The following is a 14,325-nucleotide window of genomic DNA, read 5'->3' on the forward strand; positions in this document are numbered from 1 at the left end:
ATGAAAAACCTGAAGTTTTGAAATGTTAACTTGCCCTCAGTCTCGCCATAATCAGCAAGGGCAAGGTTAGATTTTAATCCAGGTCTGTCTCTACCTATGAGCCCCTTCAGGGTACCAGGTGGTTAACTCGAGTGGTTTTTTTGGTCCTCTCCCTTCTTTCTCAGGTCCCCAATAGAAAGTTGAGGTTATTTATGCCTCCATTATAATTTGGGCTAACAATCGCATACAGTAAAATGTTATCCTCTTAAGTATCATGAAGGGAGAGGACAGAGATCAAAGACAGTAATAAGCCAGAGGAAGAGACTGAGTATAGAGACAAGCTGCTGCTAAGTCACGTAAGTCGTGTCTGACTCTGTGTCTGACCCCATAGACGGCAGCCCACCAGGCTCCCGTCCCTGGGATTCTCCAGGCAAGAACACTGGAGTGGGTTGCCATTTCCTTCTCCAGTGCATGAAAGTGAAAGTGAAGTCGCTCAGTTGTGTCAGACTCTTTGCGACCCCATGGACTGCAGCCTGCCAGGCTCCTCTGTCCACGGGGATTCTCCAGACAAGAATACTGGAGTAGGTTGCCATTTCCTTCTCCAGTAGAGACAAGGAGCGAGAACTGAAACTCTCAACAGTTCCTGAGAAGGAAGGAGAAGCATCAGGAATTGCATGTGGGACTCTGGTGCTGGGGAGAAGAAAACATGTGTCTGGACAGGTAGTTAGAAGGCTTTTCCTTCATGACTTCATTTCATCCTCACTACTTTGCTACGATATCACCTGATTTCCTTAATTTTGCATCTTTTGAGAGTGCCAGTTTTCTACTCCTTTTAAGTGGGCATCTGGGTATTACTTAAGTGACCTCCTGGAGGAACAGGGAGATGAGATTCTCGTTTGAGAGGGGCTCAGTGGAGATGGCTCTTCTTTTTCCGCTCTTTTGGCTACACAAATGGCATGCGGGATCTTACTTCCCCTTACCAGGGGTGGAGCCCATGCCCCCTGCAGTGGGAGCACAGAATCTTAACCACTGGACTGTAGGGCAGCTCTTCCGACTCCGATGATGAACCTACCGACAAAGACTGGAAGGCTTCTGGGGGCCACACACTCTGCCCAGCCAGCAGACCACGGGCCCTCCATAGCCAGCTTGCTGCCTGAAGACATCGTGATGGGGAGCAGGGCAGATGAGAACATCGGAGTCTGTCTTCCTCTTGTCCTTACCTCTTTTTCCTTCCCCTTAGCAAGACTTCAAGGACCGAATTCATAGGCAGAAATTGACCCAATCAAAGATAAAAGAAAATCGACAGCAGATTGTTCGTGCCCGAAAATATTATGATGATTATAGAGTTCAGTTGCGTTCAAAAATGATGAGAATGAGGAGCCGGGAAGAAATGGTAACTATGGCTTTTCTGTCCAGTCCAATTAAAAAGATAAATTTTGTCTGTTACCTTTTTGAACCACCTTCATTGCAACTCTTGTCCTAATTTGAATGCAAGTCTGAGTTCAGACTTGTTCGCACCTCATTTTATTACTGCCGTAGTGTGTCCCAGTCTATTCTTGGTCTCTACTACTACTTTTAAAATCAAAGTATAGTTGATTTACACTTGAAGTATAGTTGTGTTAATTTCTGCTTTACAGCAATGACTCAGTCATACATCCATTCTTTTCCATTCTGGTTTGTCAAAGGATATTGACAAATATCCCATACAGTAGGTCCCTGTTGTTTATCCATTCTCTCTATGAAGGTTGGCACCTGTTAACCCCAGCTGAGCCGCTGCATCCCGGCCCCTCAACCCTCTCCCCTTTGGCAGCTGCCAGTCTGTTTTCTCCACCCCTATTGTTTGTTTGGTAGATGGGTTCACTTGTGATATTTTAGATTCCACGTATAAGTGATATTATATGGTATTTGTCTTTCTCTTTGACTTACTTAGTAAGATAATCTCTAGTTGCATCTGTGTTGCTGCAAATGGCATTATTTTGGTTCTTTTTATGACATTACTCAATGTTCCATTGCATATATGTCCCACATCTTCTGTGTCCATCCATTCACCTGCTGATGGACGTTTAGGTTGGTGCTGTGTCTTGGCTATGGTGAGCAGTGCTGCTATGAACATCAGGGCGCATGTATCTTTTCAAATTATAGGTTTGTACAGATACATGCCCAGGAACAGGATTGCTGGATCAGATGGTAATTCTATTTTTAGTTTTCTGAGGAAGCTCCATATTGTTTTCCATAGTGGCTTCACCAGCTTATATTCCCACCAACAGTGTAGGAGGATTCCCTTTTCTCCACACCCTCTCCAGCATTTGTAGACTTTTTAATGATGGACATTCCGGCTGGTGTGAAGTGATACTTCACTGTTTTGATTTGCATTTCTCTAATAATTAGTGAGGTTGAGCATCTTTTCATGTGCCTGTTGGTCATCTGAATTTCTCTACTGCGCTTATCTTAATGTGAAGTCTTAATTCTCTCTGACCTCCTGTGTGTCGGTATTTTTCCAGGATGACTGCTTTAGGGGGCTGGGAACATGTTCTAAGAGACAGGAACTTAAGGTGTCATTACATGACCTCGGATTCTACTCAAAATCAGGAAAATAATGGATAGGTATGCTGTGAGATCTTTCCACAGGATACTTGCTATTTCATCCTTATCAAGCTTGTTATTCCAAACTAGCAATATTCATCTCTAGAGTAAAACATTATGGTAATTCTACTTCATGGGACTAAATACTCTGAAGGGAGTCATACTATTATCCTCATTTCTAGAGGATACTTAGGCTTTGAGAGGTTTAATAACTTCACACTAAGGTAATACCACCGACTAATGAATGCATGGCTGTACTTTGGTCAAGAATTCTTACAAATCAGTGGAGGACAAGTGGGCATATCCAAATCCTTTGAACAGCTGTTTATCTGTGGCCTAGATAATAATGACGTGGCCCTCAGCTGTGCACAAGTGGACATGCAGCATTTACTTCTGCTCTGGGGTTATTTTCCTGTATATATGGCTGCAGCAAAGAACCTTTGGGACACAGGAAAAGATGCTGAACATCATTAGTCATTGAAGGAATACAAATGAGAACAACAGTGACAAACTCCCACCCATAAAGGTGGCTAAAATAAAGTATTGGCAAGGATGTGGAAGGTGGAACACAGATGCAGAGCTGGTGGGGTTATAAAACGGCGCAACCACTTTGGAATACAGTCTGGCAGCTCCTCAGAAGGTTAAACATGATCCAGCACTTTCACCCCTAGGTAACTATACGCAGATGTTCCTACTGTAACAGCCCTATTTATAATAGACAAAAAGAGGAAACACTACCAGTGTCCATCAGCTGGTGAATTAACAAAATGTGATATCCATATAGTAGAGTATTAAAGTATTATTTGCTAATATTTCCAAAAAAAACTCTGTGAAATACAGTCAGTATGCATACCTCTAGTTGGGCAAAATTTTATTCCTCCATGAAAACTCCGCATAACTTTTTCTGACTTAAATAATTAACAGATATTTAAGAAACTGTTTGAAGAAGGTTTACAAATTCAAAAGCAAAGGTTACGAGACCTAAGAAACTATGCCAAAGAAAAGCGAGATGAACAAAAGAAACAGCACCAGAATGAACTGGACTCAATGGAGAACTACTATAAAGACCAGGTGGGCTCACCGCTCGTTCACCTTCTGCTGCGCTTGATCTTGACCACCTGCTGTCATGAGTCTGTGTTAATTCAGAACTTGTCGCTACACAGGTTAGACTGGCTGAAATTTAGAATTAGCTAGTGCTTGACCACAGTGTAGAATCTGTATTGCTGATTTGCATTAAAGATTTTAAGCCTGTGAACGTTAACTGTTATATTTGGACTACAAATACAAGGTTTGGTTTTTTTTCTTCCCTGTAAACAGTTTTCATTGCTGGCAGAAGCCATATCACAGGAACGTCAAGAGCTCAAAGCCAGAGAGAAATCACAGGCCCAGGTAATAATTAACAAGATAGAAATCATTTATTTACATTTTTAAGAAATAGAAGTGGAGAGGATACTAGTAAGATCTATCAACGATTCAAAACCTGTATTCTGTGATTTTAACTTTACCTGTTCAAATCTCTGTGAGAGCTGCTGCTAAATTATTAAAATTACTGCAGAAGCTTAATGAGTAGGAAAGTAGAGAGGGAATAAAAATAGATGAGGGCCTGGATCGTGTTGTGACTAGCAAGATGACATGAATTCTCTTTTAGATGTTATATAAGGTGAAGAGGGAGCTGAGATCTAAGATGGAGAAGGAAATTCAACAACTGCAGTACATGATAACACAGGGCGACGACGACGCTTTTTTCCGGGAATTGGAAGCTGAGCGCTTCAAATGTCGGCTTCATTTGGCCTCCTTTCAGTACAGTAAAAATCCCTTCCTATGATGCCAGGCTTCCTCAGTGTGGACTTCACCAGGGCAGAGCTAGAACTGAGCCAGTAAAATAATCTAAACCAGAAGAATCATTTCTGAATGACTTTTGACTAGTACTCTTTATGAAATAACTTTTAAAATAAATACTGTTTTCTTAAAGTTTACTGCTTTGAATTTGACTTAAAACTTTAAAAGAGGTGCATGAAAGCAATTAACAAGCCTCAATTGAGTAGCCAGCTCCTGAAGCCTGTTGCTTTAGATGAACAGAAACAGCACTTGAGGACCAAAAAAAAAGATCTCTAATTCAGAAAAGAGCTAAAGTGTGGGCTTATCATTAGAGGTGGGTCTTAGGTTTAAACCTTAAAAATACAATGGTTAAGTCTGTAACTTTGTCATATGGAGGCTGGGAGATGAGAATTATGCATTATGGCCTCTGTCATTTGGGAGGGGTGACAGGTGTAAGATCATCCATCTGTGTTCAAAAGAGCACTCGTGATTGCAGGTGGGAAGGAGTACACCAACCCTGTTCTGGGGAGAGCAGAGGAGGAAGAAGGAAAACTCGCTCAGAGTGATGTCCTTCCTGAATAGGAGGGCTTCCGTAAAGGCCAGGAGGGGCGGGGGGACCTCAGAGCAGTTGAGGAAATGGGAACTTTGCTAATCAAAGCCAGAGAATGGCAGAGGGCACCAGAAAAGGATTGGGAGGGAGAAGAGAGGCTCCCATTAGGGTGTATAGAGAGGAATATATGGACAAGGATGGAGGCCCAGGGAGGCCAGCTGGCCATGATAGGGTGGATCTGCTTACCTTGGAGAGAAGAGTAGCAGCTGAACCCAATGCTCTGGTCCCACGTGCTGCCCTTTTGGAATGACAGCTGACAGGGTGGGGGCTCTAGGCAGGCAGGAGTTCCCTGGATAGCCAAATTCAGAGCATCATGAGGACAGACATGCAGGGAGCTACAATATATATATTGTGACAGTTAGTGCAGGTGAATGGACAGGATGCGGGAAATGCACAAGAGCCAGAACATAAGTTCTAAAACTGTTAGAGAAAAATAACATCTAGCTAGATATACATGCTATATCCTTAAATAAAATGAGCAAATCTTGAAAACGCTGTGGTATGAGTGGGTATAATGCAGTGTAGTCAGTACAGCATAGACAGAGGGTGGCCTCTATGGCTCAGTCAGTCAAACATCCACCTGCAGAGCAGGAGACTGTCTGCAATGCAGAAGTTCGATCCCTGGATCAGCAAGATCCCCTGGAGAAGGAAATGGCAACCCGGTCCAGTATTCTTGGCCTGGGGAATTCCCATGGATAGAGAAACCTAGTGGGCTACACATACTTGTTCATAGGGTTTCAAGAGTCAAAAACACCTTAGCAACAAAACCACCAAGGTCTGGAAGAACAGTCCCCAGGTGTATATTACTAACTCACTGCATAATATACTGTTCGAATTTGTTATACAGGTATCATGCTTGTTTTAATTTTTCTTTTTTCCTTTTAATGCTTTAGGACTCTTAAGTTAGTTCTGCTAGCTCTTTATCAGACTAAGTAACTGGGAATAACAAAAAAGAAGAACAGGTGAGGGAATTTACCAGGAAAGGGATGGGACTGCTAAGCAAAGGTCAAACAATAGGAAGCAAAAGATGCCAGTGCATTTTTGAAAAGTAGAATGCAAATTTATGAAGCGGTAACTTTACTCAGTGGAAGGTATTGCTATCCAAGTACCTGTGGAGAGGGGATTATATGTGAAGCCGGTTTGCCCAGAACCACCCAGGGAAAGCTTATGATCACACATTTGAAAAGTGACTTGCTGCTAAGTCGCTTCAGTCATGTCCGACTCTGTGCGACCCCATAGACGGCAGCCCACCAGGCTTCCCCATCCCTGGGATTCTCCAGGCAAGAACACTGGAGTGGGTTGCCATTTCCTTCTCCAATGCATGAAAGTGAAAAGTGAAAGTGAAGTCGCTCAGTCATGTCCGACTCTAGTGACCCCATGGACTGAAGCCCTCCAGGCTCCTCCGTCCATGGGATTTTCCAGGCAAAAGTACTGGAGTGGGGTGCCATTGCCTTCTCCGGAAAAGTGACTCAGAACTATAATTTAACTGGATGGGGATGGGGGTGGGGGAGGAGGTGTTACAGAATGAGGTGGTTTGTGTGAGAACTAAATCTATAAATATCCTCCTCCTTCATTCCCTCTGCCCCCCACCCAAATCAAACTGTCTAAAAGTAATGAAGAGCACTATTAACCACATCGTCTGGAAATGTGGAAATACCGGAAGAGCTGACAGAAGGTTTAGGAGTAGCAGCTTCTGGAAAGTAAGATGGGTTTGGGGAAACAGGTGATGAAGAGTCTCTCCTCTTTTAATGAGATACAATTGATACATATCTTAAATTTATACGATACCTTAAATTTATACAATTTCATATATCAATGATTTGATAAATGTACATATTGTGAAATGATTACAAGTGTAGTTAAAATCTGTTACCTCAGATTTTTTTTAAACTGGTAATGAGAATTTTTTTTTAATAACTGTGTATGTTTAGCTTTATATGTGGGACACTGGAGAATTAGCTGCCTCTCCTATAAAATGTAGAAAGGAAAAGAAAACCTCTAAGTAAGGCAGGAGGATAGAGCCTTTAGTGAAAGAACTAAGGGTGTCGGGGGAATTTATTCACAATAGAAAGAAGTAGCACATTAAAAACAGGGAGAGTCTGCAACAGGAGAATGAGATAGGCAGGGCCGACAGAAGACGGCGATCATTAAGAGAAATGGCATAAACAGAAGGAATTCCAAAATTGGGGTTTAGGCTGCAGCTTACAGAGTGATCTATTAGATTAAATCTAGACATGCTGAAAACGTTGAATGGAATTTCAGACTACTCAAACTCTAACTTAGAATTTGATGGACATGGCCAGTTTCTTCTTAGCTTAAAAAATACACTAAATTTGAACTGCCTTTAAAACTCTGCTCTCTGAAGAACAAAGCTGGCGGCATCAGGCTCCCTGACATCAAACCATATTACAAAGCTGCAGTACTGAAAACAATATGGTATTGGCATAAAGGCACATAAATTAATGGGACAGAATTAGCCCCAAACAATCCCATGGGCCCAGGAGCCTGGCGGGCTACAGAGAAGAGTCAGACACAACTTAGCAACTACACCACCACCACCATATAAAATCAATTCAGTAACAAGTGAGCCAAGAATATACAATGGGAAAGGATATTCTCTTCAATAAATAATGTTGGGAAAACTGAACAGCCACATGCAAAGAATGATGCTAGGCCGCTGTTTTAACTATACACAAATAGTTAACTCAGAATGGATTAAGACTGGTAAGACCTGGAATCATAGAAGAAAAAGGCAGTGAACTCGCTGACATCCGTCTTGGCAATGATCTTTTTCCTTTTTTGGATTTGACACCAAAAGCACAAGTGAGACTAAATCAAACTGAAAAGCTTTTGCACAGCACAGAAAACCGTCAAAAAAATGAAAAGGCAACCACCGAATGGGGGACATATCTGCAAATCAGACATCTGATAAGGGGTTAATATCCAAAGTGCATAAAGCACTTACACAACTCAGCAGCAAACAGTCTGGTTATAAGATAGGCAGAGGAATTGAATAGATAATTTTTTCCCAAAGATACCTGAGGGTCAACAGGTTCATGAACAGGTGCTCAGCATCACTGATCACCAAGGAAATGCAAGTCAAAACCACAATGAGATATCATCTCACAACTTTGCTGCCAAAAAATTAGTTTTGGTGACTGTGTAGAGAAAAAGGAACCTTGGTGCACTGTTGGTGGGGATGTAAACCGGTGCAGCCACTATGGAGGTTCCTCAAGAAATTAAAACCAGAACTACCATATGACTCAGCAGTTTCACTTCTAGTTATTTATTTGAAGAAAATGAAAACACTGACTGGAAAAGATTATCTGCACCCCCACGTTCAACTGAAGCAATAGCCAAAATACAGAAACAACCTACGTGTCCATCGATGGATGAATGGATAGAGAAAATGTACATATATACACACACTGAAATACTCAGCTTAAAAAAAAAAGGAAATCCTGTCATTCACAACATCATTAGCCTTGAGGGCATTATGCTAAGTAAAATAAGAGACAAATATCATCTGATCTCACTTATGTGTCAATTTAAAACAAAAACAAACCCTTGTCACCCTTCAAAACTGAGCTTGTAGATTCAAACTGGGGGTTGTCAGATGGGGAAAGGAAAAAATGGGTGAAGGTTGGCCAAAAGGTATAAACTTTAAGTTATAAGGGCTTCCCTTGTGGCTCAGCTGGTAAAGAATCCACCTGCAATGTGGGAGACCTGGGTTCGATCCCTCAGTTGGGAAGATCCCCTGGAGAAGGGAATGGCTACCCACTCCAGTATCGTGGCCTGGAGAATTCCAGACTGTGTAGTCGATGAGGTCTCAAAGAGTCAGACACGACTGAGCGACTTTCACTTATAAAATAGGTCATAGGGATGTAATGTACAGTATGGTGACTAGGTACTATAATGTATTGCATATTGGAAGGCTGCTAAGGGATCTTAAAAATTCTCATCACAAGGAAAAAAAAATTTGTGACTGTGGTGATGGATCTTAAGACTGTGACCATTTCACAATATAGACAGATAGCGAATCATCATGTACACGTGAAATGAATATAATCTGTGTCAACTGTACCTGAATTAAAAAGCAGAACTTTGTCCTTCTGTCTTGAGGGCTCTCCACTGTCACCATCTTTGGGAAGAGTGAGTGGTCTCAAGGTTTGAGTGTGACATGCTCTCCATCTCAAGTCTTCTGGGCGAGCGAAGTCTTCATGAATGCTTAGATCAGCAGGAGGAAAACCCACCCCTCAGGGTGCTACAGTTGTCTCTCCACTTCCTTTGCTTATAAAACACTTAATCTCTTACAGTCTGACTACAGCTCAGACTGTTTTGATAACCTAGATAAATCCCAGCCCAAACATCCACAAAAGGTATGCTAGAATCTGAGATGTCATGGGCAAAGGGAGTAGGGGAACAATACCAACTTTTAAAAACCAAAAGGGATTTGAAGCCTTGCTGAGGTGAGGTCATTAACGTCATGTTCCCATCATGACTGACTGACTGATTTGCTGCACACACTCTTGAGTTCTGAGCACCTCGGTTTGCACTGTAGCTTCAGAGACAGACACTAGGAACACTTGTTTGGAAGTTCCGTTTTTTTAACCACCATCCAGAGCTGTGTCCCTAAAGCTGGTGCAGAGCCGGACATGTGGTAGGAGCGTGAGAGGTGCTTGCTGAATGGACAGCGAGCCACGTTTAAGGTACATACCTTTTAATGAAATGTAACTTGAAAATCTGACTTGTCTAGTTTGCTGAGAATATTATTATGGGCCTTTAAGCCTTTTTCTGTGTAATTACCTCTGCTCCATTCTGTTGTGCATATCCTACCAAAAGCATTCGGGATATAAAGTACAAATAAATGCAGTAGGTGGTGCTGAGGTTAACCTTCATTGTAATAAAAAGACAAACCTTTCAGGTCACCACAGGGCAGGAAAACGTCACGTATTACTCAAACTTTCAGGTAATTTATAGATGATACTACTACTAAAATCCTTAATGTACTAAAGAGTATATATAAATTTTAGATCATAACAAGTAAACTGGCAATGTGAGGCAAAGCAAAAACAGATACATTTCAAAAGGATGTAAAAATGGACCCCATGCCCACTCTGGGAACTTTAATACAGGACTGCTTCCACTGCACCACCACCCCCTCGCCCCGCCAAGACATGCCTCTCTGCGTGGCCTATGCTGAGGAGAGGCTTACACAGACTGTTGTGGATGAAAAAACATCCAGTTCTCTGTCCACCCATGTAGATAGCTAGACTTTAATTCACTACGTTTATAGAACTGTGAATTATGACCCTTAAAGCCATGGCTCTTTGGGAAAATGTAACTGATTTCTGCTTTTCGAGGATTTTACCGCTCAAGGAAGCAAATGAGGCCCCGGTCGTAGCTCTGCCCTCCAGAGCCTGGAAAGCTGTTACTGGCCACACTGACCACTGAGGCTGCGCCACCGCAGGAGAAAATGAGCAGCTTCCCTGCCAGACCTGACACAGAAGGGTCCCGAGCCCTCATGACAAAGACGTCAACTCAGGAAGGCCCGTGGATCTTCTTAAACTTCACATTTTATGGTCTGTATGTAGTCACTCTCGATAGAGCCAAAGTTCTTAAAAACAATTCATTATAAACTCAATATTCTTTAAAAACTTTGATGCTGTGACAGTGCAAACAGCATTCATTTATTGCTCAACTTCGGCATGGACACATACATAGTTAATTTTTAAAAACCATTTATACAGATGTTATTGATAAAGCTCATGTAACAACTGAGTGAAAATACAAAGAATATCAAAGCTAAAACACTCTGTAATAAATACACATACAATGAAAATGATAAAACTTTGTTTTTAAAGTCAGTTTGAGAGAAGAATATTACAATAAGTGAACTAATTACATCTAGAAACAGAACAACTCAGCATTTGGTACAACCATCATTCTAACGTAAGTACATTAAATACCACAAACGGCAGCCATTGACTGCTGCAGCCTGAAGACAAGCAGGAGGAGCTGCTCTAGCAAACTGTCAGGACGTCTGGGACAAGCTCAGACTCCCATCAATGCAGCCAGCTCAACGCACCGGAAGTTCAAGCCAACTTAGTGTTATAAAATAAAGCAAATTACACTGTATTTAAAAGAAGGGAAACTTGTGCTCTGGACTGTAATTACAAGGGAAAAATAAAAGACTTGATTAAAAATAAAACCCATTCAGGGCAACAAACTATGTGCAAAAACAAAATGTACACTATACACAGCACTATTTAAAAACTCTTTACAACCAAAGAAGTAAGACCCTCTGAAACAAACTCACCTCTGTACTGCATATGTGCTCTACAAAGTAACCACTGTTCATAATTAAGCATTCATGATGCAGAGGCAATGTATGGAAACACGACATCACGTATCTGGAATAACACAACTAGAGGAAGGATTAGGAAAAACCCAGCTAAGAGGGACATGTGGAAATAAATATTCACATTAAACATGAGGTGCAAGTCCAAGGTTCAGTGATTCGGTGGGGGTTTTGTTTGCTTAGCACCTGTTTAGAAGTAAGCAGGTAACGTGACTTTGAGAATGAAATCTAATCATGTTTTTATAAATTATGTTGGTGATACCATAGACTGTAAGGGAGGGGAGTTTGTTTCTTTTAAAGCTCTATTAAGTCATAAAGTTAAAAAGGCACTCAAAAAGCGATGGTATTTGCCTGCTCAATTTTGAGAGTAGCATTTCATTAGTACTTCATCTGTCAGTTACAGTTTCTCTGAAGTGTTCATCATGCACTCACTTTTACTGAAAGATAATAGGCACAATTGCACTGCGCAGTGCTTTAATTTAAAAGATGGACCTGCAACCAATAAGGTATTATTGTGAAAGCCGAAAACTACTGATAATCAAACAGGGCATTTCAAGATGTTCTCCGGTACAACTAAGAATGCAGTAAGAAAACAAAGCAGGAAGAAACAGCTCAGCATAAGCGCATCGCCCACTACACAGTTACGACTAAACCAGATTGCGTGTGGCTGTCGAATCCGGCTGAATGAAATAAATACATAGAAGCTGCAGGAGTAGTTCTCAACTTTTTTTTAAGCAGCAAGTTTTCCACCTCTTGTATTCTACCCATCCCCCCACCCCTCCTAGTCTCTGAAACCTTATGTGAAATTCCTATATATATATATATATATATAAAAGAAAAATCAGAGCTGTTCTGGGTAAAAGGGGGTGGGGAGTTCGAGGCCTCTGCTCAAATACCAACTTGGCCTTTCTCCGCCCTCTCTTTGTCCCTCCTCTCTTAACCATGACTTCTGAGGCACCTCTGAGGAAGCCCTTGTCTCCAAGAACACAGGCTGAGACCAGTCCATCAAATCAAAGAACACAAAGGGCTGATTCACTTGATAATTAAGCTGCAAAATTTAAACAAAGCTGTCATCAAAATTTGCTATGCTTGATTTTACATCAATGTAAAAAATAAAAAAAATAGTGCAGATTTCTGACGGCTGAATTTAAAAAACCACTCACGACTTCAGATTTTTCCAGGCTCTCACTCCAGAATTCTGGTTGCCCTCTGGATCATGCAACATGCCACGCACCTTGAAAGCTGAGTCTGGATGTTTCAAAATCAAATGCTCATCTTCAACACCAAGGGAACCAAGATTCCCTTACCTCCAAAATTACTCTTCAGACTGACTGTATGAGAGTTAGAACCACTTTTTGTTTTTTGTTTTTAGTAATGACATCTCCTGCCCCACCACCCCCACTTCATTTTGTTAGGTAAAAGAGTTTTCTAAGCTTTGCTAAATAATCTTTCGAGCAGAGTTTTTCCTTTTTCATAATTTTAACTGATTAAGATATGAGCAGCTAAACAGATTCAGGATGGTTTACTTGATAGAAACTTACCATAATTAAAATATAATATGAATTAGGTGCACTTGTCATAGGAGACTTTGGTTTACAGAAATAGTATATATATATATATATATATATCAAAGATAAGCTGACCCAGTAACAGAATGAAAATCCCATCTCATCCATGTGATCTGAGTAGCTATAAAAATGCAGTATTTCCATTTAAGATGCAAAGTAAATCCAAAATACCTGATCATACTCATTCAAGATAAAAAATTAAGGTTTCTGTTTTAAAGTCTCTTAAAGAACAGGGAGCCCCTGAATGCATCATTTTATTGTAGCAAATAAGCTACTAAGTTCAGACTAAATGGTTGCATTAGGAACTTGACAACCAAAATTATATAGCTGTATTCCAGAGAATTCGTGCTTGAAAAATATAAAAAAGACTCAATTAGGCTAGGTTGAAACATATAATGCTTCTAAAATATAATGCTTTGCTATAGAAAAATGCAATTAAACGTGTAAATGGCTTAATTTTTTTTAAAGATTCTTTTGTAGCCAATTGTTTACAAAGGTAGAATAATTCAAAATAATTTTATTTTATTTTATTTTTTACAAAGAGCAAGTACAGGAGCTGTTCAAAATCATGTATTCAAAATGAAATGTGACTTGTACCGACTGCTGAAGTTGTCTTGATGTTTGATAGACTTGAAATCTGTGAAGTGATTTGAATAGATTACCTTTTATAAAAATAGTAGTAGTCTTTAAGTGTAGAATACTGCCTAACTCTGGAAATGTAGGAAAAGTCAGCATTCTTTAGGTTCAAGATATTAATTTTAAATAGCAGCTGAATGTGGCCTCATGGCAAAGCACAAAGACCTCTTTTTTTTCCTTGAAAAGGAATTTCAAAATTGTCCTTCCCCTCACAGTGTCCTAAAATGTTTTAAAGGGGGGTTGGGGGGGGGGGCGCTTTCCTGTATTTCAGCATTTCTTGAAACTCTGCTGAAAGGAGGCTGTCTGTCCCTCAGGCTATAAATAGAGTCCTGGGTAAATCCTTGAAGTTGTCATTCCACAGCAAATCCACACGTTTCTTCGATGGCTGTTAGCAGCTTTTCATATAACTTTTCATAGCTTTCATAGGGCGGAATGTCTATTCGATTGAAGCTGTAAATAAGCAAATCACAGTTCATTCAAAACAGGGCAACTGACTGCCAAGTGTGTATTAGTTTACACTAAACTAATACAGCCGTATCACTCTGTGTCACATAGAAAACTACAAGAAAGAGGCTACATTCCTCTCAAGTTGCGCTTTACTTGAAAACCTCCCAAAGGGATTTTCCTACCCATTTTTGGATAATCTTAATCCACTTAAAAGGAATGATAAGCAACTCTTTTAAGGGTCCAATCAGTAAAAAGAACAAATAAAACGTCAAATCTGTTTGAAACTAACACCTATATACCTGGCATGAGGGAAAAAAGCTACT

General features: G+C 40.7%; 2 protein-coding genes across 3 annotated transcripts in view; one reads left to right on the forward strand and one right to left on the reverse strand.

The window, feature by feature from the left end:
- Window positions 1-10,857, forward strand: part of CEP95 (centrosomal protein 95) — a 43,086-nt gene extending 32,229 nt beyond the window's left edge. The window contains exons 17-20 of one of the 2 annotated variants that reach the window (XM_024979794.2): window positions 1,220-1,372; window positions 3,487-3,633; window positions 3,880-3,951; window positions 10,354-10,857. In XM_024979794.2, the coding sequence (XP_024835562.2) occupies window positions 1,220-1,372; window positions 3,487-3,633; window positions 3,880-3,951; window positions 10,354-10,380 (399 nt within the window). In that variant the 3' untranslated portion in view covers window positions 10,381-10,857. Of the gene's footprint in view, window positions 1-1,219; window positions 1,373-3,486; window positions 3,634-3,879; window positions 3,952-4,210; window positions 4,539-10,353 lie in introns of those variants that run through there. The other variant, NM_001192116.2, reaches the window with a different exon arrangement.
- The window catches only part of SMURF2 (SMAD specific E3 ubiquitin protein ligase 2), a 50,182-nt gene continuing 46,515 nt past the window's right edge, over window positions 10,659-14,325 (reverse strand). The window contains exon 18 of the mRNA XM_015458932.3: window positions 10,659-14,005. Within this exon, the coding sequence (XP_015314418.1) occupies window positions 13,906-14,005 (100 nt within the window). The 3' untranslated portion in view covers window positions 10,659-13,905. The remainder of the gene's footprint in view (window positions 14,006-14,325) is intronic.

This window comes from Bos taurus, chromosome 19 (genome assembly GCF_002263795.3).
Source record: "Bos taurus isolate L1 Dominette 01449 registration number 42190680 breed Hereford chromosome 19, ARS-UCD2.0, whole genome shotgun sequence".
In the NCBI taxonomy this organism is placed as follows: domain Eukaryota; kingdom Metazoa; phylum Chordata; class Mammalia; order Artiodactyla; family Bovidae; genus Bos; species Bos taurus.